Below are 26,961 nucleotides of genomic sequence, written 5' to 3' on the forward strand. Positions count from 1 at the left end.
ATTGATATACATGTGCTTATATGTATTGATCGTTGTTTATATCAGGGTGGGAGAGGATACTGTCATCTATCGGTTAGTTGATTTAGAGTATAAGGTGACACAAGACTATATGGTGTTTTATAATAATGTTTTTATATATTCTTTATATTTAGGCTTTATAGAACAACACTTTGTCTTGTTAGAGCACGTATACATTTTTGATTATTTGTTTCTTTTGTTTATATGTGTTGTATATAATTAAATATTCATGAGTCTCTTTTAAAAAAAGGTAATGACTAAGCGCACGTGAAGTGTGCGAAATGCGTCTACCCAGCATTCTGATTCCTGTAGTTTTTGGGATGTCCAAATAAAAAGGATTTTGATCTACAGTGGTGTGCGGCCATTTTTTCTACATTCATTGTGTGCAGAGGCAAGCCGAGACAAGCACCTACTGAATCATTAGGCTTCCTGTCTCCTGGTGTGTCTTTTTCCATTGTATAAAGGCAGGCCTCCCAATACTTTTGCTAATATAGTGTATATATCTCGTAGCACCTTGATTTCTCCTGATGAAGCCATGTACTGAAACATGTTGAGATTGGCCCTCCATCCTATGGACATACATCATGCGAACAATGAAGATTCAGGACTTTTTGTCCTCATAAATAGAATAGTGTTTATTGAGGGGTGGAGTGTCGTACACAAGGTGTAATGTAACCAATGAGCCCTTGCTAATATACTGTATATCCACATCTTTTGGAGTGCATTCATTTATTTGCATTTAACTTTGCATGGGTACCACCTGCTCCCCCCCCCACCCCAAAAGCCACTCGTGGTACTGATTTGTGTTTATGGTATTGACAGTAGAAGGGTTAAAGCGCCACCTATTGATGATTTTGGCTATTGTAGTTTTTTGCTGTTTTGCGGGTACATGCTGATTTGAGACTTTACATATCCATTTACTCGATACAACCAAATCTTTTATTCAGTACAAAAAATTGTGAATTATATTGTGCTTGTGTGTGATAAAATTAATTCTACAATATTTTTCCCCCCTAAAACTGATAAACAGTTGTGCAAGTATCGCATGACACCAAAAATGTTATATTCTACACGGTCTCTACTTTCAGAAAATATATAAGGTTCTGGGGTCTGTAAGCCATTTTTTTAAACCAAAAAAATACTGATATTAACATGTGTGCAGAAAATGTATAAATCTCCCTGGAGGTGAAGAGGTTATAGACCTGTCTGTGAGCTCAGGGACACTTTAAATCCAGCAGCTCCCTCTGGTGTTCACGATCGGCAACTGCGCTATACAGAAGGGATGGGCTAGAGGTACAGCCAGTGCTGGAGCTTTGGAGCTTGCGTACGTTCGGCTCCGCCCACATTCATCTCCAGGAGCTGTGTTCCGTCAGATTAGGCGACCCGTCAGAATGTGTAATGGAAGTGACGTTCCGTCGCCACCATCTTGCTACACCCCGCACTCGTTTACAGGCGTTTTTTCATTTTTGGCTATTTTGAAAAAAAAAAAATATATATTCTTTTTTTAAAACGCTTCTAAATGCAAATGCGGCAAAACGCCACCAAACGCGGCATGCAAAAGCGGCAAAATGGTCGTTTTAAAACGTGGGTTACTAAATCGTTTAAGAGAGGTTGTAAAAACGTGTACATTAAGCCTAACAATACACGGAGAAGGGGGCAAGCGGACATCTTGTTACACCCACCGGAGTTTTACATTTCACAGTTTATTTTTAACAGGAAACGGAGCTTATAAGGTGAAATACAGTATTTGGAAATCCATCGGAGTGTTTACATCTTGAATTATAAAAGCAGCTAATGCTCACATTAGCAAACCTGTGAAATCAGCAGGTTTGCCGCTGTTTTTAAAATTAAACACCTAAAAAGTTCGTCGGATTTCTATACACTGTATTTCACCTTATAAGCTGAGTTTCCTGTTAAAAATAACTGTGCAATGCAAAACTACGGTGGGTGTAACAAGATGTCCGCTTGCCCCCTTCTCGATGTATCGTTAATTGTGGAGGTGTGAGGGGTGTAGTAAGATGGCGGCGACGGAACGTCACTTCCGTTACAAAATCTGACGAGTCGCCATATCTGACCGAACAGCGGCCGTAGCTCCACGTGACAGCACTGTCATCTTGGAGGACTTCAGCGGTGAGCTGTGAGAGCCGCTCTAGCTCGCTCGGCAGACTCTATGGTGATCCCGGCTGGACCCGGAGATGCAGCTCACAGTGAAAGCGTTAAAAGGCAAAGAGACGAATATTCAGGTGAGAGGGAGGGTCTTGTGCGGTATGTACTGCAACGGTGGGAGTGAGACTCCCCAGGTCTCTGTTATTCTTAATATGGGTGTTCAATAGGCATCAGCAGCAATGTACAAAGAGCACCTGTCCCTGCCCTCCCATACAGTGCCATTGGAGAGATGTGCCCAGGCCTGGTGATGAGGTCTGGAACATTCTAGTCCCTGTTCATGTCCTGGGCCTGGTCAGTGCTCTGGGTGTGTTTGTATACCGATGTCCTCCCATCCCCCACCCTGTGTGGAGCCCTATACTATGACGGAGACACCCACATTCAATGATAAGATGACAAAAATCACATTTATGTACTGCAGTTCCCTGTGACTTTGTGGGGGGGCAGCACTTCTTTTAGTGGCCATATTAGAGTCCCACGGTGTGTTACGCACCCGCGCGTTAGTTCCCACAGTGTGGAACGCATAGTTTGTCACGCAAGTGTTAGGTCCCATGGTGTGGAGCGCAGGCGTTAGGGCCCGCTGTGTCGCGCGCACGTGTAAGGTCCCACTTTGTGTCACGCAAGTGTTAAGTCCCGCTGTGTCGCACGCACGTGTAAGGTCCCATGGCGTTAGGTCCTGCTGTGTCGCACGCACGTGTTACGCATGGTGTGTCACGCAAGTGTTAGGTCCCACGGTGTGGCACGCAGGCATTAGGACCCACTGTGTCGCGCGCATGTTAGGTCCCACGATGTGTCACGCAAGTGTTAGTTCCCACGGTGTGGCACGCAGGCGTTAGGTCCTGCTGTGTCGCATGCAGATGTTAGGTCCTACTGTGTCGCACGCAGGCGTTAGGGCCCAGGGTGTGGAACGCATGGCGTGGCACGCAGGCGCTAGGGCTCACGGTGTGGCACGCAGGTGTTAGGTCCCATGGTGTGTCACGCACGGTGTGTCACGTACGTGTTAGGTCCCACGGTGTGGAACGCATGGTGTGGCACGCAGGCGCTAGGTTCCACAGTGTGTCACGCATGGTGTGTCATGCACGTGTTAAGTCCCACGCGCACGTTAGGTCCCACAGTGTGGAACGCATGGTGTGGCACGCAGGCGCTAGGGCTCATGGTGTGGCACGCAGGTGTTAGGTTCCATGGTGTGTCACGCACGGTGTGTCACGTACGTGTTAGGTCCCACAGTGTGGAACGCATGGTGTGGCATGCACGTGTTAGGTCCCACGATGTGTCACGCAAGTGTTAGATCCCACGGTGTGGCACGCAGGCTTTAGGTCCCACAGTGTCGAACGCACAGTGTGGCACACAGGTGTTAGGTCCCAGGGTGTGTCACGCATGGTGTGTCACGCACGTGTTGTGTCCCACTGTGTGGCACGCAGGCGTTAGGGCCCACAGTGTGGAACGCATGGTGTGGCACGCAGGCGTTAGGTCCCACGGTGTGGCACGCAGGCGTTAGGTCCCGCTGTGTCGCACGCATGCATTAGGTCCCACAGTGTGGGTCCCGCGGTGTGGCACGCAGGCGTAGGGTCCCGCGGTGTGGCACGCAGGCGTAGGGTCCCGCGGTGTGGCACGCAGGCGTATTGTCCCACGGTGTGGCACACAGATGTTAGGTCCTACTGTGTCGCACGCAGGTGTTAGGGCCCAGGGTGTGGAACGTACGGTGTGGCACGCAGGCGCTAGGGCTCACGGTGTGGCACGCAGGTGTTAGGTCCCATGGTGTGTCACGCACGGTGTGTCACGTACGTGTTAGGTCCCACGGCGTGGAACGCATGGTGTGGCACGCAGGCGCTAGGTTCCACAGTGTGCCACGCATGGTGTGTCACGCACGTGTTAAGTCCCACGCGCGCGTTAGGTCCCACAGTGTGGAACGCATGATGTGGCATGCAGGCGCTAGGGCTCACGGTGTGGCACGCAGGTGTTAGGTCCCACGGTGTGTCAAGTACGTGTTAGGTCCCACGCGCGCGTTAGGTCCCACAGTGTGGAACGCATGGTGTGGCACGCAGGCGCTAGGTTCCACAGTGTGTCACGCATGGTGTGGCACGCACGTGTTAAGTCCCACGGTGTCACACGCGCGCGTTGGGTCCCACAGTGTGGAACGCATGGTGTGGCATGCACGTGTTAGGTCCCATGGTGTGTCACGTACGTGTTAGGTCCCACGGTGTGGAACGCATGGTGTGGCACGCAGGCGCTAGGTTCCACAGTGTGTCACGCATGGTGTGGCACGCATGTGTTAAGTCCCACGGTGTCACACGCGCGCGTTGGGTCCCACAGTGTGGAACGCATGGTGTGGCATGCACGTGTTAGGTCCCACGTTGTGTCACGCAAGTGTTAGGTCCCGCGGTGTGGCACGCAGGCGTTGGGTCCCGCGGTGTGGCACGCAGGCGTTGGGTCCCGCGGTGTGGCACGCAGGCGTTGGGTCCCGCGGTGTGGCACGCAGGCGTTGGGTCCCGCGGTGTGGCACGCAGGCGTTGGGTCCCACGGTGTCACAAGCATCCCCATCCCTTTCTGTACATGCAGTTTCAGGACAGGGAATTCCCTGGGTGCTACTGATTGGGCCAATGGGGATGTGATCATGTGACAGCCTCTCACGGGTTGTGCCCAAGTTTGCACCACACCCTGCTTTATCCTGCTCAGGACCAGGGATGAGCCCAGAAGTGTCTGAACCCCCTTAGCGACCCCACCAGGAAGCTGACAAAGCGGACAGCCAATCATAGGCAGTGGAGGCTTTCCCCGCCCCTCAGCCACACATCTACAAAAGCATACATGTGGCTGTGGGGCAGTGCATGCCTCTGTCGCTTATATTTGGCTCAGTTTTAAGGTAGGTTTGGGCCTGGTTTCCAACGGGCACAAGTACACGCCTTGTATACGTGCAGCTGAGGGCCGAGTAAGCCTCCTCAGACACCTCTGATTGGCTGTCTGTTTTGATACTTTCCTGGTGAGATCGCTCAGGTAGGTTTGGACTCACCTCTGAATATCTGAGCTCAGTGACAAGTCTGCACCTACCTGAGCAAAGAGGTTATTGCGGACAGCCAATCACAAGCAAGGGAAGCATGCCCCGCCAGACGCATGCATGCTCACTTGTATATATGCATCTGAGGGGCGGAGGCAAACCTTTGCCCTCTATGATTGTCTGGCCCCTTTTTGACAGCTTCTGTTGGGATTGCTCAGGAAGGTTTGGACTTGTCACTGAAATCAGACGTGCGTCCAAACCTACCTGAATGATCCCACCAGAAACTGTCAAAGCAGACAGCCAATAACAGGCGGTGGAGACTTCCCCCGCCCCTCAGCTGCTTTCACACAATGGGTTTAATAGGGCACGTTGACCTGATAGATCCTGCCAGAAAGAGCCAATCATCTTTGCCCTTCCCTGCAGCCCCTTGTACAGTGGTGCTCATAAGTTTACATACCCTGGCAGAATTTATGATTTCTTGGCCATTTTTCAGAGACTATGAATGATTAACCCAAAAAAGCTTTTCTTTCACTCGTGGTTAGTGTTTGGCTGAAGTCATTTATTATCAATCAACTGTGTTTACTCTTTTTAAATCATAATGGTAACAGAAACTACCCAAATGACCCTGCTCAAAAGTATACATACCCCAGTTCTTAATACCGTGTATTGCCCCCTTTAGAATCAATGACATCAGCGATCAAAATAACCAGGGTATGTAAACTTTTGATCAGGGTCATTTGGGTAGTTTCTGTTGCCATTATGATTTAAAGAGTAAACACAGTTGATTGATAATAAATGGTTTCAGCCAAACACTGGCCATGAGTGAAAGAAAAGTTTTTGTGTTCTCATTCATATTTCCTGAAAAATGGCCAAGAAATCATAAATTCTGCCAGGGTATGTAAACTTATGAGCACAACTGTATATGCGGGACTTGTATATGTGCGGCTGTGGGTTGGCGAATGCCTCGGCTGCTTATGCCTGGCCCAGTACAGATAACAGTTTTCTGGCGGGATCACTCCATTCACACCTGAGGGTATCGATTTACTGATGTTTTTCAGCAGTTTTTGTTCAGCTTTTTTTTAGCCATCGTTCATAATGAACGTGAGTTTGAAATTACGCAAGTTCAGCTGAATTTGCACGATTTTAAACCCGCATTTCAGTGCGAGTTCAGGGGCGATTTGAAAGACATCTGTGTGGGTTCATGCACAGCTGTCTATTGAAATCACCCCCGAAGTCGCCAAAAGTAGTGCAGGAACTACTTTGGAAATCGGGGTGGCGCCGCAAAGTCCGTGTTGCACTGATTGGGACAGTGCCATTGCTGGCAATAGGCTGCGATGTGGCATGCGATTTGACACGTCAAATCACGCCGATGTGAATGGGGGCTTAAAGCGTTTTATAAACATATTACAAGTGTTTTATAGCTTCAGGCTTTTTTGTATAGCTAATAGAAAGCACTAGGGGGAGGAAATTGGGGAGAGCGGCAGTTTGAGCAGAAAAGGAGCGACAAAACACTTGTAAAACACCCAAGTCAGGTATTTCTATTGACGTCTATGGGGCCAAAAATGCCTGTAATCTGCCAAAAAGAAGCTCATTTACTTTTTTTTTTGAGCTTCAGGCATTTTGCTTCAGGTAACAGGACGCTCAGATGTGAACAGGTGCCATTGAAATTAATGGGATTTGGCTTGTTGAGCATTTTAGGCCCCATGCACACAAGACGCCGGTGCAAAGTCTGCTGAAAGCATGTTTTTAAAAGCTGAAACCGGCGTTTAGAAACACCCGTTTAGCCGCGTTTTACCGCGTTTGCGTCTAGAATCGTTTAGTTAAGATAACATCAAGACCCCCCCCAGCTCAAAAAACAGTATTATTTAACTCTTTCAACCATTTTGTGAGACCAGAGTGAGTAGCAGCAGCTGAGAGAGCAGCAGTGTACTTGTATTTAGCGTGTCACCTGCCACAAGTTGGGGATTGTCATTTGCCACGTCACCTGCCACAAGTTGTGGATTGTCATTTGCCACGTCACCTGCCACAAGTTGTGGATTGTCATTTGCCACGTCACCTGCCACAAGTTGTGGATTGTCCACTTGCCACATCATCCGCCACAAGTTGTAGATTGTCCACTTGCCACGTCACCCACCACAAGTTGTGGATTGTCCACTTGCCACATCATCCGCCACAAGTTGTAGATTGTCCACTTGCCACGTCACCCACCACAAGTTGTGGATTGTCCACTTGCCACAAGTTGTGGATTGTCCACTTGCCACAAGTTGTGGATTGTCCACTTGCCACAAGTTGTGGATTGTCCACTTGCCACAAGTTGTGGATTGCCCACCTGCCACGTCACTTGCCAGAAGTTGGATTGTCATTTGCCACGTCACCTGCCACAAGTTGGATTGTCATTTGCCACGTCACCTGCCACAAGTTGGATTGTCATTTGCCACGTCACCTGCCACAAGTTGGATTGTCATTTGCCACGTCACCTGCCACAAGTTGTGGATTGCCCACCTGCCACGTCACTTGCCACAAGTTGGATTGTCAGTTGCCACGTCACCTGCCACAAGTTGTGGATTGCCCACCTGCCACGTCACCTGCCACAAGTTGGATTGTCATTTGCCACGTCACCTGCCACAAGTTGTGTATTGTCCACTTGCCACGTCACCTGCCACAAGTTTCTTGTTCAAATCTAACAAACATATGGGTCAAATTCCAATTATACTTTGGATAACAACAATGCTAGTGGTGTGGTGTATTGGATTGGATCAAGGGCTCAGGAAAATTGTATTATGAAAGGAAGGGGACTGAATCACGTGCTCCCCCATATCTAGAAGCACTTGATTTGTCATAGGCATCATGTAGGCTAACCATGAGAGCATGGGCATGGTAAGTATCAGCAGTCAATGGGCTCAGCAATGGAGCAGATCTTTAATGTTGCCAGATCTGGGCAATACCTAGAACTGAACAGACTGTAATTGTGCTGTGTCTGCATAGAATCTACCAGAATTGTGCCATGATTACATTCAGTGGTTTCTCTGTTGTTTTTCCAGGTCTCTGAAAATGACACCATCCTTACAGTGAAAAGACTGGTAGAAGACAAGTTACAGGTACCAGTGTCCCAGCAGAGGCTGCTGTTTAGAGGCAAAGCCCTCTCAGGTATAGTGTAGATTGTTAATGTGCGTTAAGTGAACCTGTTGGAACAAATTAGACATCCTCATGTAATTTCCTGGAATAGTGCCCCCATCTGTTTTATAAGGTGGAACGTTGAGGGGGGGGGGGGGGGGGGGACTCAGCAGGAAGGTTGGTGTTGTTTTTTTTTTTTTTACTGCAGAAAAAGCATGCCAGGTCTTTTCTACAGTAAAGACTTATTAACATCCTGTTCACTCTCTGCTTCAGAGTTGCACATGTAGAGCTGTGTGCACAATAATGGCATCTGCTGGCTGCCAGGATGAATCGGTTCCCATGCACAGGAATTGCATCAAATCATGCTGACCAATTAAGATAGCAGAAGATGCTGAACTCATAAGAAGACCCAACAAAGGTGTTGGCACTGGTGAGTGAGTTTGCAGCTATTGCATTTGTGACTCAGAGGTAAGTATACTGGTGTTTAGTTCTGCTTTAAAGCATTTGTTACCCTAAAAAAAACACAACAAAAAAAAATATATCCTGCTCCTTTAACCACTTGCTTACTGGGCACTTAAACCCCCCTCCTATCCAGACCAATTTTCAGCTTTCAGTGCTGATGCACTTTGAATAACAATTGCGCGGTCATACAACACTGTACCCAAATTAAATTTTAATCATTTTTTTCCACACAAATATAGCTTTCTTTTGGTGGTATTTGATCACCTCTGTGGTTTTTATTTTTTGTTAAAAAAAATGTAAAAGAACTGAATTAAAAAAAAAAAAAAAAAATTTTTTTTAAATATTTTGTTATTTAAAACAGGTAATTTTTCTCCTTCATTGATGTACACTGATGAGGCGGCACCGATAGGCGGCAGTGATGGGCACTGATGGGTGGCAATAATGGGCACTATCAGTTACACTGATAGGCAGCACTGCTAGGTGGCACTGATTGGCACTACTGGTGGGCACTGATAGGTGGCACTGTGGGCACTGTTATGTGGGCACAGATGAGGCAGATGTGCCTCTTCCACTTCGGGACCGATGTCCCTCGCATCCGGGCCAGTGATCGGCTTTTTTTTCTACTCGCGCTGTCAGCGCGAGTAGAAAAAAAAGCCGATTAACGATCTTTTGTTTTGATCATGTGATCAGCTGTCATTGGCTGACAGCTAATCACATGGTAAGGGGCCGGGACCGGCCCCTTATTAGGATCGGTGATCACCTGAGTCTCAGTGACTCGGTGATCACAGCGCGCTCCCTGTAGGGCGCGTGCACAGGGGAGGCCGTCATATGATGGCCTCCCGGGAATTCAGGTCCGCGGTGTGGCTGTCATTCGTCCATAGCGCGGATATCAAGTGGTTAAAGCATGTTATACAGCACAGTGCTTGTGCTGTGTAATTTGCCCCCCTGTATCACCTGGAATACCTGGCTGATCCTGCCTGGTTCTACCCTCCCCCCCCCCCCCCCCTGTAAACTGACCATGGTTTATCATGGCTGCTGAGCCCTGACACCGTGGCCAGTTTACTTTCCTCCGTCATCCGCAGCTCTCTTCCGCCCTCTCTCCCCTCCCCGCATGTCAACTAGTGACAGCGCCTGCGCCTCCCCTCCTGCTGCTGAAATAACTTATACATTTTTATGCTATCCTCTCTGTCTCCTAATGCTGTGTGCTCTTGTGTGTGATTTATAAAAAAAAAAAAATGCCATCTATACCTGCTTTCAGGGCGGCGCACACGTGACCGGCCGCCTCTCTCCTCCGGACTGATGTCAGTGGGGGATTCTCTGCCACTCCTGCAGCTGTCAGACAGGGAGAGGAGAGAGGCGGCCGGTCACAGGAGCGCCAGGTGGTGATCTGAAAGCAGGTATAGACTGCATTTTTTTTTTATAAATCACAGACACAGGGGCACACAGCATTAGGGGACCGAGAGGATGGTATGAAGAGGGCAGAGTGGATTAACAACCACTTTAAGGGACACATTTAGTAAAGTTGTCTCCACAAGGGCAGTCCAGCTGGGATAACACTTTCTTCCTTGGTCCAGTGATCATCTTCTTGGCTGGTTCCTCTTCATATATGTGTACTTTGGTCCCATTTATTCCTATGGGTTAGCTGTAGTCATGCGCCCTTAGGGTTGCAGAACAGATTACTCTTAGCAAGGACTGAGGCTGTGGCGCACACATGTGATATATAGAGGAGCTGACCTGCACTGTGGGAGGAAGATAAATGCTAACTGCTAAGATTAAGGGGGGATATGATCAACTTGTACAAATGCATAAGGGGTCCATGTGACAGACTCACCCGGGACAGAGGCTTTTGGAGGGGACTGAATGCTAGCCTCTTGCCTACCGACTATGGGCCCTGGCATTTGAGGGAGCTATGAGCATTTAGGAAGATATTCTGTTATGTAATGCAAAATGACATTATTAAGAAGGCCATGATGGTCTCTGCCAGCTTGGGACTCAGTGGACAGATGTATGCGAAAGGAATGCTGATTAATGAGATCTGGAAAGCCTGGGTCTTTCACCCAATAGTTTATTATGCTCATTAACACACCTTTGTCTCCTAGAAAACTATTGGGGGATGTGTTTATACTTAGGTGTATTGTAAGTTGTGAGTGAGGAGACGGCAAGTCTACCCTGAAAGGTCATATCTCTGAGTCACCAAGTCTGGGTAAATGATTAGATAACTAGCTCATATTAATTTATGTTTATGATTACAGGTGTATTGTATATGAGCAGGAGGTGGGAACCTCCTCTTCAACTGTATACAAGACTGTATTCTTGTTTTAATAAACAGCCCATGTTCAGCAACCAAACGAGTATTGTCTTGTTTGTTGTTGTGAGCGGTTGGAATATCTGATATCTATATTCAGACTGGGAGGAAGCGGTATATGACGAAAGAACTCAACCGTTCTCCTAGATTGTAAGCTCTAATGAGCAGGGCCCTCTGATTCCTCCTGTATTGAATTGTATTGTCTGCCCTAATGTTGTAAAGCGCTGCGTAAACTGTCGGCGCTATATAAATCCTGTATAATAATAATAATAAAAATAATAATAATAATAACCGTAGTGTGGGACGTTTTGTTACTGTCCATATAGTGAACATACATAGTTGTAAAGGTTGAATAAAGACAACAGTCTATCCTGTGTCTGTGTGTGTGTGTGTCTGTGTGTGTAAAATAAAAAAAAAAAATCCCATATCCCCTTATATTGTTTTTGAATAACTTGGTATTGAGTTATTCACTTTAAGGTCATCAGAGGACAAGGGGGCACTCTTTACGTCTAGAGGAAAAGATATTTCATCTCCAAATACGGAAAGGTTTCTTCACAGTAAGAGCCCTTTCACACTGAGGCGGTTTTCAGGCGTTTTAGCGCTAGAAATAGCACCTGTAAAGTGGCTGAAAACTGACTCCCATTCATTTCAATGTGACTTTTCACACTCGGGCGGTGCGCTTGCGGGACGTTAGGAAAAGTCCTGCAAGCAGCAGCTTTGGGGCGGTTTGGGAGCTCTGTATACAGTGCTCTCAAAATGCCCTGCCTATTGAAATTAATGGGCAGCACTTCCAAAGCACCTGAAAAGCGATTCGGAAGCGCCACAACACAGGGTTTTTAACCTCTTTCTTTCACCGCTAGCAGCCGGTGGTTGCGATATCCTATCCGGACGTCATATGACGTGGTCAGGATAACAAGCCGGGGGAGCCCATCGCGGCGATCGTTGTTGCCACGTGATCAGCCGTGTCCAATCACGGCTCATCAAGATGTAAACAGGAAGAGCCGTTTATCGGCTTTTCCTCATTCGCGTCTGACAGATGTGAGTAGAGGAGAGCCGATTGGCTTCTCCTCTGACGGGGGGGGGGGGCTGCGCTGATAGTTTATCAGCGCAGCCCCCCTCGGATGCCCACCCAGGACCACCAGGGATGGCCAATGCCCACCACTGATGACCACCAGGATAGCAATGTGTGCCCACACATGATGCCAATCAGTGCCCACCAGCAATCCCTGCCAGTGCCTCCTAATCAGTGATACCAATCAGTGCCATCTATAAGTGTCAATCAGTGCCAACCATCAGTGCAGCCTTTTAGTGCCCACCTGTGCCGCTTATGAGTGCCCATCAGTGCTGCATATCAGTACTGCCTATCAGTGCCCATCAGTGTCGCATATCAGTGCCACCTCATCCGTGCTCTTCGGTGTCAACTTATCAGTGCCCGGCCGTGCAGCCTCATCAGTGCCCATCAGTGAAGTAGAAAACTTACTTATTTACAAACTTTTTTAACAGAAACGAAGAAAAACTTCTTTTTTTTTTTTTTTTTTTTTTTTTTTTTACAAAATTTTCATTCTTTTTTTTGTTTAGCAAAAAATGAAAACTGCAGAGGTGACCAAATACCACCAAAAGAAAGCTCTATTTGTGGGAAGAAAATGATGAACATTTTGTTTGGGTACAGTGTAGCATGACCGTGCAATTGTAATTTAAACAGCGACAGCGCTGAATGCTGAAAATGGGCTTGGGCGGGAGAGGGGGGGGGGGGGAGTGCCCTGTATTGAAGTGGTTAAACAGCGGTAAAGTGCCCCTAAAATGAGCAGCGCTTTACCGCTAACGGCTGGCACTTTCAGTGTAAAATCAGCCTAAAGGTCCTTTCACACGGGACGGATCCGGGATGATCCGCCCCGTGAACATCCGCTTGCTCAGCGGGGATCGCTCCGTCAATCCCCGCTGAGCAGGAAGATGACAGGTCTGTCTCTGCACACTGTGCAGCGACTGACCTGTCAGAGCGCCGCTCTCCCCTATGGGGGATCGGATGACGATGGACCGTAGAGTCCGTCGTCACCCGATCCGAAAACAGATGGAAAAGTAGGTTTTTCCTCCGTTACACGTTTTCGGATCGGAGCGGGTCGGATGTCAGCGGACATGTCACCGCTGACATCCGACGCTCCATAGAGCTCTATGGAGGGTCCGCCTAAAAAACTGACAGGCGGATCTGAACGGATCGTTCATGTTAAAGAGGCCTTAGACCTGTGAAAATGTGCAATAGACTCACTCCAGAGGTGGTTCTGGCCAGCTCAGTAGATTGCTTTAAGAAAGGCCTGGATACTGTCCTAAATGTACATAATATAAGTGGATACTAACATTTTATAGGTATAGTTGATCCAGGGAAAATCCGATTGCCTCTCGGGGGGATCAGGAAGGAATTTTTTTCCCCTGCTGTAGCAAATTGGATCATGCTTTGCTGGGGTTTTTTGCTTTCCTCTGGATCAACTGTGGGTGAAGGATATTTTTTATTTTTTTTAACTAGTTAGACTTATGTCTTTTTTCAACCTGACTATGTATCTATGTAACCAACTGAAAGAAGTGCACAAAGGGGTTTGGAGTTGTAGAGAGGACTGCAGATAAACGGGTACAACTTATGTAGAAGGATTTGTTCGAAGTGAAGGCCATACACTTCACTGGGTAATGAAAGGAAAATCCGGATGGCTGCACACCAAACTGAGATCCAAATGCCTTTATTCGCATAAAACCATGAAGAACATGAAGAGCGCTACTTGTACAAGCAAGCGAGGAACTTTAAAGCAGTAGTAAAGTTTGTTAAAAAAGAAAATAATAATAGTTTCACCCTGCAAGGCAATGTCCTATGTGCTAATACGTATCGCATACTAGCACATTATGAGAGACCTTGCCTTAAAACGAAGGCCTTCAGTGGCATACTGTTGTCACTGACAGGGTTTCCATTTTTGCCCGGTTTTCCTTCCAGGTCCGCGGGCACCATCTGTCTGAAATGATGCACAAGGGAGTTGTGGTTTACGGCACAGAAGTAACGGCATGGTGTCGTCACCGGCTGCTGCTCTGTGGAATATCTTTTAACACATTTAGGAGATATTCATTTTACCTTCAGGTAAGATTGATTATAAGCTTACCTGTAGGTAAAAGTACCAGAAACCACTTTTACTACCACTACGTGGGTTGTGTTAAAACATCCTGTTCATTTTGAATGGGCTGTCATCGCACCTTGGCCCTTTTAAAACTGGACCTGACCCTTTTTTGGAAATGTACTGCATAGCACCCCACTTTTTTTCTAACGACAGCTGTAAAATTTTGGATTTTTTTATTACTTTCTTTTAGGGTGGGGATAGTTAATACAGTGCACATGTTCTAACCCTTCTAACAAAAAAAAGTTTTAGCAATGTATTATACACTTTTAGGAAGTGAAGCAGGAACAAGGATTATGTACAGTACACCTACCTACTGCTTTCACTCTAACCTTCAGGCTGGGTTCACACCATTGCGAATTGGATGCCGTATCTCCGCATCCAATTCACATTAGCAGGAGATTTTGACTGGCTTTCTATGGAGCCGGTTCACATATCTCCGCAGCAGGTCTGGTGTGTTTTGTAGAAAAACGCTGTGCATCTTTTGGTCCATTTCAGGTGCAACTTCAGCCCAAAATTCAGGCTGAAATCAGACCTGAAACGGTGACCCTGCACGCACCGAGCCCCTGCTGGGAGCCGAGCCTTATTCTCCTACTGCCCTTTATGGCTGCTGGAGAAGAGAGACGTCCTGTGTAAGCTCCAAGGTTATCTGGAAGTTTACACAGGGTTAAAGTGATTGTAAACAATCCCCTTGTAAAACAACCCATTTAGTTTAAAGCATGGATCTTCCCAGTGAATGGCTGTGCGGGGGGGCTTGTCTGATCATTGGAGGACAGCAGGCTGAGTTTCCAGCATAGCTAGAGAACTGAGCACGCTTTGCTCTCCTGCTCAGTGTAGTCAGTTTTTCATGTGAAAGTAGAGGGACTGGCAGGAACACCAGGAATTTCACACAAAGGAAGCAATACAAAAAGAACAGGATACTATTCATACAAGTACATGGTGCAGCAACCACTAATCAGGAATATGAAATGCTGGGGTAACGAATGCTTTAAAGACTCTCTCAGCCATTTACATGACATCAGTCAGGCATTGCAATTCGCTACTTGGGCACCCAGCACTACATGGTGGTAGGAAAGAGGGAATTGTATGTTCCCTTATTCACAGAAGGTGTATCACTTTACTGCAGAAGGCAAACAAAATGGCTGGCATGCAAAGGCAAGGTAAGTATAACCCATGTCCAGTAAAGTAAATATTTGTATTTGATATGTTTATTACAAGTCTTCTGTCCACCCAGATTACGGAGCTCCAGGCTTCTTTTTGATAGTTTCTTTTGTCTTCTTACCATCTGCTGTAAAAAAAAAAAAAAAAAAAAAAACCCTGTTTACAGAGCTCAGTAGCCAAAAAAAATTTTGCACACAAGGGAATGAGTCAGAGAAGTGACTCTTGTCTTTCTTGTCTTTGTTTCATGCCCTATGTCCCAGTATGTCAGACAAAACAATGCTCTGGAATTTTTCATGCTCCTGTCCCATTCCCCCTCTCACCTCTCATTTTTGTTTAGTACTTTTTTCCTTTTTCTGCTGTTGATCACGTAATGTTCCAGTTCTCCTTAACACCAATTCTGTCAGACGGTGAATAGTCCTTTAGGTTGGGTTCACACTGCTGTACGGATCAGCTCACAGCAGGGGGTCCGGTGTGTCCCCGTTTACCGTTTCAGGTTTCGATTTCCGTCCAAATTTTTGGTTGAAAACAGAACAGAAGACACTCAGGACTCCTGTTCAATTCGCTCCGCAGCCGCCCCGGTCCTGTGTGAACCTGCTCTATTGAGAGCCGGTCACAGTCTCCTGTCATGCAAATTGAATGCAGAAACACCACATCCAATTCGCAATAGTGTGAACACAGCCTTATACTGCAGAAAACATTGCTTACATAGTGATTTTAACAAAGTTCTCTACAGAATATTTTCTGTTAGCCCAGGGCAGCTTAATGATATCTCACACCCAGGGGTGGGTCCTTGAGGCCTGGGGTTCATAAAAACGGGCATCATTCGACCCACAAGAGGACCGGTGGGGGACTGCAGTCTGTGAGAGACTGTGTTGGAGAGGTGGGAATGTTGCAGCCACAGTAGTTTAACAACATTTAAAATATTTCATTTTTAAGGTGGTTGTAAACTTCTGAAATGAAAAATGAACAAAGCCTATATCTCTAGTATGTACTAGCCTCAACCCAAAGCACCTAGATTGGTTCCTATCTGACCTCCCTTCCCTCTGGTGTCTGCATGAATCACTTTTGAGGGATGGTCAGATCCTTGCCTGCTGGAGCTGAGAAAAAGCCTTTTGATTTGTGTTTTAGGAGGCTGTAGCGATAAGAGTGCTTCAGATAAACAGATACAACTTATGTAGGAGGATTTGTTTCATCTCTGTGTATCACCTGATGCTAGTCACCTCAGTGGGTATATGTAAGGGTTTACACCCACTTTAAGTTTTAGTTGAAGCTGAAGTTGGTTTTTCAATGTTTATTTGTAAAACAAAAATTGTATACATGGTGGAAAAATAGGTAAAAGTGAATGTAACCCCAAACCATCCCCTCAAAAGGAGTTTAGCCGAGTATTGGTTTACGTGTTAGTTTTGTGATTTCTTACTGTTCTTATATACTTTCACTGCATTGTTCTAATAAAGCATTTTATGATTCCCATTCAGATGAACATAGCCTATCCTTTTACTGCATCGGACCTGACTCCAGACTCAACCTGATGGTGAAAGAGCGAGCGTCCCCGGAGGCGGGAGGAAACCCAGTATGGAAATCACTAGCTGTCATCCTAGGGAGGCATTTTAGCCCTTCTGATGCAGAGAGAATTCTGGAGTATGTGCAGAAGGTAAGGCTGTAACAAAGGAGCCAACCCAAAGGGAATGTAAAGGCAAACACGTAGTTCAACAGACAGCACTTCACAATAAAGCCTATCTCCATGTTTCATTTAACTTTACCAAGTCAGTGCAAACGAACTGTTTATTTCACTGACAGATGCAGTGGCTAAGTGCATTCTATAAACTGTGTGTGGTCTCCTCTACATTCAGTATACAAGTGCGATGTTCTGACAACTGGGCGGAAACTTCCCATTCCGCTACCAGCACAAATTTGAGATGGGCTGAGCGCTGCTCAGCCATTCACAGGGTGCTTTGTATTCTATGAATGATTACAGAGCTTCCTCTGATTGGCTGAGGCGGAGAGGCAGGTGGAAGATGTCACAATCTTCACCTCAGCCAATGGGAGGAAACGCTGTATTCTTTCATAGAATACAAAGCTCCCTGTGAATGTCAGCAGCGTTCAATGTGACTTAATCTTTTTTTTTTTTTTTTTGTTTTTTGTTTTTTTTTTTTTTTTTTCCGGGAGCACGATTGGACATTCTCAACCTGCTGCCTGGCACACAGCCAATCATTAGTAAGATCTCAACTGGAATATGCAGTTCAGTTTTGGGCATCAGTTCTCAAAAAGGATATGGGGGAACTGGAGAAATTGCAGAGAAGGGCAACCAAATTGATGAGGCATGGAGGAGCTCAGCTATGAGGAAAGATTAGAGGAACTGAATTTATTCTCTCTTGAGAGTAGGCGATTAAGGGGGGATATGATCAACATGTACAAATATATAAGGGGTCCATTAACCCCTTCCAGACCGGCTCACGACGATATACGTCGGCACTTTGAAGAGGGTTATCGTTGTTATAGCAGCAGCTAGATGCCATAACCCCGAGATCCTTTTCAGTGAGCGGTCCGGTTTCAGAAAAAAGTGGGCTCAGTGGCAGGTTCGCCGCGTGATGACTTTTATTGGCGGCGGGAGAGGGCTCCCCCCTCCCGTCGCTCTCCGGCAGCGGAGGAGGCGATCGGATCCTTCTCCCTGTTAGGTATGGAAATGAGTGAGGGGAAGATGGCCCCCACCCATCTCCATACCATTGCAGGGCGGAAGCGATGTCAAAACGTTACTTCCGCCCATACCTCTTAAAGGGACATTTTTCTTTTTCATACAGCATGGGGATACAGAGTCAGGCTAATTTTCATTACCTGCTGGGTTATACTCCATCATTAGGTGAATGGACACTGGTAGACCAAAGTTCTTCAGACAGGAAGTGATCCCCTATATAATCCCTCCCTATACAAAGTACTTTAGTTTTTTACCAGTGTCTGCAAGGTGGATGGCACAGTTTGTCTCTAGTCGCACAAATTATTAAAGGCTTCCTTTTCTTTGGCCAGTTCAGCTATTCAGCCAGCTGTTGCAGTAATTGGTATTTGTCAGTCTGTAAAGGATCAGGTCAAACGGCCAGATAGGCCTAACCAGGAGGATGATCTGCCTGAAAGTAAGACAGATATTCCTCGAGCACTGTGTTTTACTGTTGATGCTTTAACCACTTAAGGACTGAGCCTTTTTTTGAGATTTGTTGTTTACAAGTTAAAAAACGTTTTTTTTTTTTTGCTAGAAAATTACTTGGAACCCCCAAACATACATTTTTTTTTCTAACACCCTAGATAATAAAATGGCGGTCGTTGCAATACTTTCTGTCACATCATATTTGCACAGCGGTCTTACAAGCGCACTTTTTTGGAAAAAATGCACTTTTTTTTAAATTAAAAAATTAGACAACAGTAAAGTTAGCCCAATTTTTTTTTTATATTGCGAAAGATAATGTTACGCTGAGTTAATTGATACCCAACATGTCGTGCTTCAAAATTGCGCCCGCTCGTGTAATGGCAACAAACTTTTACCCAGGTATCTGGACGACCTCCTGCTCAGAGATTACTCAGTACAGGCTCTAGAACAGAGCATAATATATACAGTGCGGTATTTGAAAAGCTTAGGCTGGATCATAAAATACCAAAAAGTCAGCCTTGAGACCAGCTCAAAGTCTAGGTTATTTAGGTCTGATTCTAAACGCGGTCCAAGCAAGAGTATTCTTGCCATCTGTAAGGATCTGAGCACTGAAGGATCAGGTGCAGTGGCACCAGACAACCCTACATTCGGCTCTCTATGAGTGCCCAGTTCCATTCCAGGCCTTTACAACAAGTCATCTTGTTGGCTTGGAACAGAGGAAGAAAAGCCCTGGATTCTCCAATGTGCTTATCTTCTCAGGCATGCTTAAGCCTAAACTGGTGGTTGCAGGATCAGAACCTACGAAAGGGAAAATCCTTTCTCCCGGTAACTTGGAGAGTACGGACTACAGATGCCAGTCTCTCAGGCTGGGGAGCGACCCTAGACTGCCTCACAGCTCAGGGAAAATGGTCAGGGACAGAGCAGACCCTGCCCATCAACGTCCTAGAATTACGGGCAGTACGTCTGGCCCTGCGGTCCTGGACGATGGAGCTTCAGGACTGCCCCATCAGGGTTCAGTCCGACAATGCCACGGCAATGGCCTATATAAACCACCAAGGCGGTACCAGGAGTCGTTTAGCTCTGAAGGAGGTGAACTACATACTAGCCTGGGCAGAGGGAAATGTGCCAATGATATCGGCAGTCCATATCCCAGGAGTAGAGAACTGGAAGGCAGATTATCCCAGCCGCCAGCAGATCTGCCCGGGGGAATGGTCCCTACACCCGGAGGTGTTCCAGGAAATTTGACAATGTTGGGGATGGCCAGAGGTTGACTACTGGCATCCAGGTTCAACAACAAGCTACAGCAGTTTGTGTCTCGAACAAGAGATCCTCTGGCAATTGGAGCAATGCTCCCTGGTTTATGCTTTCCCTCCGATCCCTCTCCTTCCACATTTGTTGCGCAGGATTCATTCATTCTGGTGGCACCAGCCTGGCCTAGAAGGCCCTGGTTTCCCGAGATTGTGAGATAGACGGGCCAAGGACACTTCCACGTCGCCCTGATCTACTGTCTCAAGGTCCTATATTCCACTCTAATTTACACCCTCTAAATTTGACACCATGGCTATTGAAGCCAGGGTGTTAAAGGACCGTGGTGTCTACTCTAGTGAATGCTAGAAAAGCTGTCACAAGGAGGATTTATCATAAGGTCAGGAAGACTTTATATTGCTTGGTGTGAAGCCAGAAAATTGCTACCTCAGAAATATGTGATTGGGAGAATTCTCTCTTTTCTACAGTCAGCTGTGGAAATCAAATTGGTTTTGAGTACAATCAGTATTCTACCAAAGGCCTTTAGCCTCCCATACACTGATCCAAACCTTTATGCAAGGGGCAACTCGCTTGCTTCTCCCCATTAGGTCACCGTTGTGTCTTTGGGACTTGAACTTGGTGCTGTCTGTGTTACAGAAACAACCATTTGAACCTATGAGGGAAATGTCATTCCAGGAAAAGGCCTTCCTGATGGCTATCACCTCGGCTAGAAGGGTGTTGGAGTTGATGGCACTTTCATGTAGGGAACCATACTTGATCCTTCACCATGACAGTCGTGTTACGAACTGTTCCATCCTTTTTGACAAAAGTGGTGTCGCCTGTCATTTAAATCGGAACATTATTTTGCCTTCTTTTTTCTCTGAGCCTTGTTTGGTGGAAGAGAGACAGCTGTATTCTTTGGACGTTGTCCAGACAGTCAAGGTTTATTTGTCTAGATCTGTGGAGATCCGAGGATCAGATTTTTTTTTTTTTTTTTTAATACCAAGAGGACCCAAGAAGGGGCAGGCAGCTTCTAAAGCTTCTATTGCCAATTGGGTCCGTTTGGTCATTCAGGCCTATGGTCTGAAACATAAAGCTCCTCACTTTATGGTGAGAGCTCATTCTAGCAGGGGTGTAGGAACCTCCTAGGCTTTTAGCTGTCGGGCATCTGTGGCTCAGATTTGTAAGGCTGCTGCCTGGTCTTCAGTGCATACGTTCACAAAATTTTATCAAGTGGATGTTCAAGCAGCCGAGGATTCGGCTTTCGGCCGCAGTGTACTGTGGGCTGCCGTATAAGTTCTGATGGCTATTGTTTGGCAGGGTGTCTCCCTCCCCTCAAGGCTATTGCTCTGGGACGTCCCAGCAGGTAATGAATATTAATTAGCCTGGTTCTGTGCCCCATGGTGTATGAAAAAGAAAATAGGATTTTTACGTCATCCTTACCTGTCATGCTTTTTTTTTCTGTTACAAGGGATGCTTACATTCCTTGTAATAGGAATAAAAGTGACACAATATTTTTTTTAGAACAGTGTAAAAATAAATAAAATAAATAAGAAAAAAAATCTATATATTTTTTTTTTTTAACACGCCCCATCCCGCCGAGCTCGCGTGCAGAAGCGAATGCATTCGTGAGTAGCGCCCGCATATGAAAACAGTGTTCAAACCACACATGTGAGGTATCACCGCGATCGTTAGAGTGAGAGCAATAATTCTAGCCCTAGAACTCCTCGGTAACTCAAAACATGCAACCTGTAGAATTTTTTAAACATCGCCTATGCAGATTTTTAAGGGTAAAAGTTTGTCGCCATTCCACGAGCGGGCACAATTTTGAAGCGTGACATGTTGGCTATCAATTTACTCAGTGTAACATTATCTTTCACAATATAAAAAAAAAAATGGGTTAACTTTACTGTTTTTATTTTTTAATGCAAAAAAGTGTATTTTTTCCAAAAAAAGTGCACTCATATATTCTAAGTAATTTTCTAGCAAAAAAACATGTTAAATTGTAAACGCCAAATCTCAGAAAGAGAGGCTCGGTCCTTAAGGCTCGATTCACACCTATGCATGTTGCTTTTGGGCGTTTTTGGAGGTTTTTTTTTCATGCTTGCCACGTTTTTGCCGCGATTTGCGTTTTGCGTTTTTTTTTTTTTTTTTTTTTTTTTTTTTTTTACAGTCTAAAAAAAAAAAAAAAAAAAGGCAAAAACGCATCAAAAACGCTGCAAAAACGGTGCACTTGCGTTTTTGATGCTTGTCCATTGAAATCCATTACATGCAAAACGCTGCTTTTTGCATGAAAAAAAGTCCCCGACCCTTTCCAAAAATGCAGAGGAACAAAAAGGCATTGATGTGAACATGTTCCATAGGAACCCATGTTAAAAAATTCCCGTGCATTTCTGCAAAATGCAAAATGTATCAAAAAACGCGCTAGTGTGAATGGAGCCTAGGTGAACTTGAGTTATTCACTTTAAGGTCATCACAGAGGACAAGGGCACTCTTTACGTCTGGAGATAAGGACAGGTTTAATCTTCGGAAAGGCTTCTTCTTCTCTGTAACAGCTGTGACAAGGTGGAAATAGACTCATAAAGAGCTGGTTCTGGCCAGCTCAGCAGATTTCCTTAACCATAGGATTGTGTGTGTGTGTGTGTAATATAAATATATATATATATATATATATATATGTGTATATATGTGTGTGTGTGTATGTGTATATATATATATAAAAATATAAAAAATTAGGGCTGGGAAAAAAATCGATTTAAATCTTGAATCGAGTTGAGAGGTCAAATCGATTCAAAATTTAAGCAAATTGATTTTTTTAGATTTTTTTTTTTTTTTTTTTTTCACCGCGCCGGTCCCGAGACGCTGCGGGCATGAGTTTTTAGGCGAGGCCACGGCTTCGGCCTAGTCCGCGGCTACCGCCGGAGGCCGCGGACTAGGCCGAAGCCACGGCCTCGCCTAAAAGCTCATGCCCGCAGCGCCTCGGGACCGGCGCGGTTTCCAAAAAAAAAAAAAAAAAATTCGAATCGTGAATCGAAGATATTTTTTTTTTTTTAAAGAAAATCTCCCAGCCCTTATATTAAAAAAAAAAAATATATATATATATATCTATATCTATATCTATATCTATATCTATCTCATCTCCCCCTTTTTTGGTTGAACTAGATGGACTTGTGTCTTTTTTTTAACCAGACTAATTGTGTGACAGCCGCTGCATCTGCTAACAAATTAAATAGTTCAGTTGGAATAGTTTGGTTTAAAATTCATCAACTGATTAGCAACCGCCCACCGTAGATTTACTGTGGCAGGGTGGCCGCTCTGTGCCAGATCATGTGCCTGGTACGTGATCTGTCAGGTCTGGGGCGTGCACCGCCGGCTGCCCACTCCACTGTGATTGGACACAGCAGGTCCGGCGAACGCGATGTCTGACAGAACCCGCCAATTGTTCGTGAGAATGGCAGACCGCTGTTCTGTGAGAGGGGAATGTGCTGATCTTGTGTTCCTACTAAGCTCTTTACACCCCCCCCCCACACACACACACACACACACACACACACACACACACTCTTGGCAATCGCTCATAGGGAACACATTTAACCCTTTGATTGCCCCTGGTGTTAACCCCTTCCCAGCCAGTGTCATTAGTACAGTGACGGTGCATAATTTTAAGCACTGATCACTATTTGTGCCACTGGTCCCATAAAGGTGTCAGGTGTCTGATTTGTCCGCTGCAATATTGCAGTCCCACTATAAGTCGCTGATTGCCGCCATTACTAGTAAAAAAGAAAAATATACCATAGTTTGTAGACGCTATAACGTTTGTGCAAACCAATCAATATACATGTATTGGGATTTTTTATTACCAAAAATATGTAGCAGAATACATATTGGCCTAAATTGATGAAGTAAAAAATATTTTTCTTTTTTTTCAAAATTGTCAGAGGTGATCAAATACCTCCAAAAAAAGCTCTATTTGTTGGAGCGAAAAAAAAAACAACATACATTATTTTTTGGGTAGAGCGTTGCATGGCCGGGCAATTGTCAGTTACAGTAAGGCAGTGCCGTATGTCAAAAAATGGCCTGGTCATGAAGGGGGGGGGGTAAACCTTCTGGAGCTGAAGTGGTTAAAACTTAGCGATCAGCTTTAATGAGGTGAGTCTTTCTTTCTTTCTTTCTTTCTTTCTTTCTTTCTTTCTTTCTTTCTTTCTTTCTTTCTTTCTTTCTTTCTTTCTTTCTTTCTTTCTTTCTTTCTTTCTTTCTTTCTTTCTTTCTTTCTTTCTTTCTTTCTTTCTTTCTTTCTTTCTTTCTTTCTTTCTTTCCCTCCCATACCTGCTAATCCTACCATACATACCTCTTGATCCTGCCAGTTTCACTTCCAAGGGTTTCCTCCTATTCAAAGATGACAACACTCTTATGGGCTTTTTAAAAGATAGAAAGCCTTGCCACCCTCACTACGGCAGCCCCACCACTGAATTACTTTGTTGTGTAATGATGCAGAATTACCATTGTCATCCAGAGAAAAAGACGCTGATCACATTCTCATAATCATGCCCAGTACTGCCCCTCCTACTAGGGGAATGGCAGCAGCGGCCTCCTGATGTCTGACTTGGGTGGAAGATGCAGAGCACTGATCATTTCTGGCCCATGCAAATCACCCTCCTTAAAAAAAACAAAAAAAAAACAATGGCATTCACATGACTGCCATTAAGAAAAAAAGTATTTAGAACTTTATTGCATATGCTCTTGGCAGTGGAACTTGTAGGTTATGCAAACATTGTACTTTTTTTTTTTTTAAGGTTGCTTTAAAAATGTCTCAACCTAGACCGTAGATTTGAATTCCTTTCCATAAGATAGGATTCTCAAAAATGTTACTTTCACCTGTTGAGGGTGGCAGCGCTCACTCCTCCTCTGTATCTTTGGAGGAGCAGTGTAGCCACCCTTGGACAGCAGTGTTGGACTATTAGATTAGATCCAACTTTACATACATGAACAACAAACTGAAGCCTTCCTCTAGCTAACACTTTTTAAGTAGTTACAGCAAGAAATATTATTCCTTTTTGAATAAAGGTTTGACCCAAATGAACTAAAGCTGACTAACTTAAGCACCTCCTGAGAGTGTTAAATGGTTTGTCTAAATCCTCTAACCACTACAGTTGCTGCACATGTAATGTGTATGTTGCTTTCTTTTATGTAAAAATGTATCCCCTTTTTTTTTTTTTTGCTTTTCCTTAGGACTATGAACGCAGCCTGTCGCTACTCAGCCTGGATGACATTGAGCGCCTGGCGACACGAATTCTTCACCCACAGCTACCAGAAACCATAGACCTCGGATTCCTGGACTGACACCTCTTCCTTTCACAATGTACTTGTTTCCCAGTCCTGTACAGTACCCAAATTGCATCACTATTGCAATAAAACACAAAAATGAGCAGGTGCTTAGTCACTGAGTTTATTTCCAGAAACCGGTCTGTTCTGCCTTTCCAGCCAAAAGAGGAACAAGTGATTTTCTGTATACTGATGATCCTTTTTTTTTTTTTGTATCCATTATTTGGCACCTGAGCAAAGACATAGGGGTTTACTTATTAAAGTAAAGACTGATGTCAAAATCTCTAGTAACCAATCAGCTATCTTTGTTACTTCACAGCTGTTCCAAGGGTGAAATTTGATTGGCTACCACGGGTCCATGCACTTGGCACAGAATCTTGCTGCTTTTTGTGCTGGATTATTACATTGAATCACCTGCAAGGTGTTTTTTTTTTTTTTTATTATATGGAAAGGTTACCTGTCAGGTTTTAACTGCTAACAACTAATGAAAGCCAGTGCTTGGAAGGTCACAGCCAGAGGATTTACAAAAGTCCCACATCAAACCTCCAACATTTCGGAGACGCACACATCTACAAAACGTTAAGTTTGATCAGGAATTTCAATAAATTCTCTAGATGTGACCTTATATTGCTGGCATCCATGACTTGTTGGATTTACATAGTACCAGCAGGTGGCTGTGCACCTTACATGCCCATTAACTAGGAATCCAGTGTGGGGTTGTTTGTTTGCATCTCCCTTTTCAGAACTGTGAACACAACTTGTCTGGTTTTACCTGCTTTCTGTTGATTACTTGAAAGGGATTTTTTTATTCCTGTGACACTGGGGCAAGAAATGAAGGTAAGAGGGTCTCTGGCCCAAGAAGGTACAGACAGTAAGGGGGATACTGGCATAGAAAGGTGCAGACAGGAACAGAAAGAAGTACACAGCAAGAGGGTAACCACCACAGGAAGGTACAGGCAGAGGAAGGTGTACATAGCCAGGGGGTTACTGGCAAGTGGCTTACCACTGTGAGAAGATGCAGACCGCAAAGCATTGCCAACGTGGGAAGACTCGTGGCAAAGGGGTAACCGGCACAGGAAGATGCAGACAGCAAGGGGGTTATTGGCCTGCAAAGGCGTAGACCGTAAGGGTAATGTCAGCACAGGAAGGTGCAGACAGCAAGGGAGTTATAAGCATGGGAAGGTGCAGGCAGCAAGGGGGTTATACACATGGGAAGGTGCAGGCAGCAAGGGGGTTATACACATGGGAAGGTGCAGGCAGCAAGGGGGTTATACACATGGGAAGGTGCAGGCAGCAAGGGGATTATAAGCGTGGGTAGGTGCAGGCAGCAAATTGGTTTCTGACACAGGAAGGTGCAGCCAGCAAGGAGGTTACAGGAAGAAACCAATTAAAGCAGAGTAGCAGCTTTACCCCATGGCCTTTGACTGACATTGGTAAGGACTGAGATGGACACAAAGAAGCTACTCACTTTGCATTGCATGTACTGGCATAACCACAACACCTTCCATCAGACACCAATTGCCTACAAGTATATCCTTATGAAATCGCAGACAGTTGCATAGTTTTGACCAATGGTGTTATAACCTTCATGCTCCTGCAGTAAATCAAGGTTATAGCTGGGCACCCTGGACATCACTGCAGGCAACATTTTGTGGCCTTAGATACTCTCTAACCACATATAGGTATAAAAATACAATATGGGGTTGATTTACTAAAGGCAACTCCACTCTGTACTACAAGTGCACTTGGATCCGCAGTGACTGCACTTCCAAGGGGAAGATCTGAAATGAGGGGAATCTCTGCTGATTTTATCATCCAATCATGTAGAAGCAAAAATGCTGTTTTTCTTTTTCTTGCGTGTCCCCCTCAGATCTACAGCGACTGCACTTCCAGT

At 45.4% G+C, this 26,961-nt stretch overlaps 1 protein-coding gene across 1 annotated transcript; it reads left to right on the plus strand.

Annotated features, from left to right (window-relative positions):
• Nucleotides 1–2,082: 2,082 nt before the first annotated feature.
• UBL4A (ubiquitin like 4A) lies at nucleotides 2,083–25,167 on the plus strand. The gene is made up of 4 exons (XM_073600398.1): nucleotides 2,083–2,261; nucleotides 8,215–8,320; nucleotides 16,840–17,015; nucleotides 24,975–25,167. The coding sequence occupies exons 1-4, from the start codon at nucleotides 2,214–2,216 to the stop codon at nucleotides 25,083–25,085; spliced, it is 441 nt and encodes a 146-aa protein (XP_073456499.1). The 5' UTR covers nucleotides 2,083–2,213; the 3' UTR covers nucleotides 25,086–25,167.
• Nucleotides 25,168–26,961: the final 1,794 nt, after the last annotated feature.

This window comes from Aquarana catesbeiana, linkage group LG09, assembly GCF_042186555.1.
Source record: "Aquarana catesbeiana isolate 2022-GZ linkage group LG09, ASM4218655v1, whole genome shotgun sequence".
Taxonomy (NCBI): domain Eukaryota; kingdom Metazoa; phylum Chordata; class Amphibia; order Anura; family Ranidae; genus Aquarana; species Aquarana catesbeiana.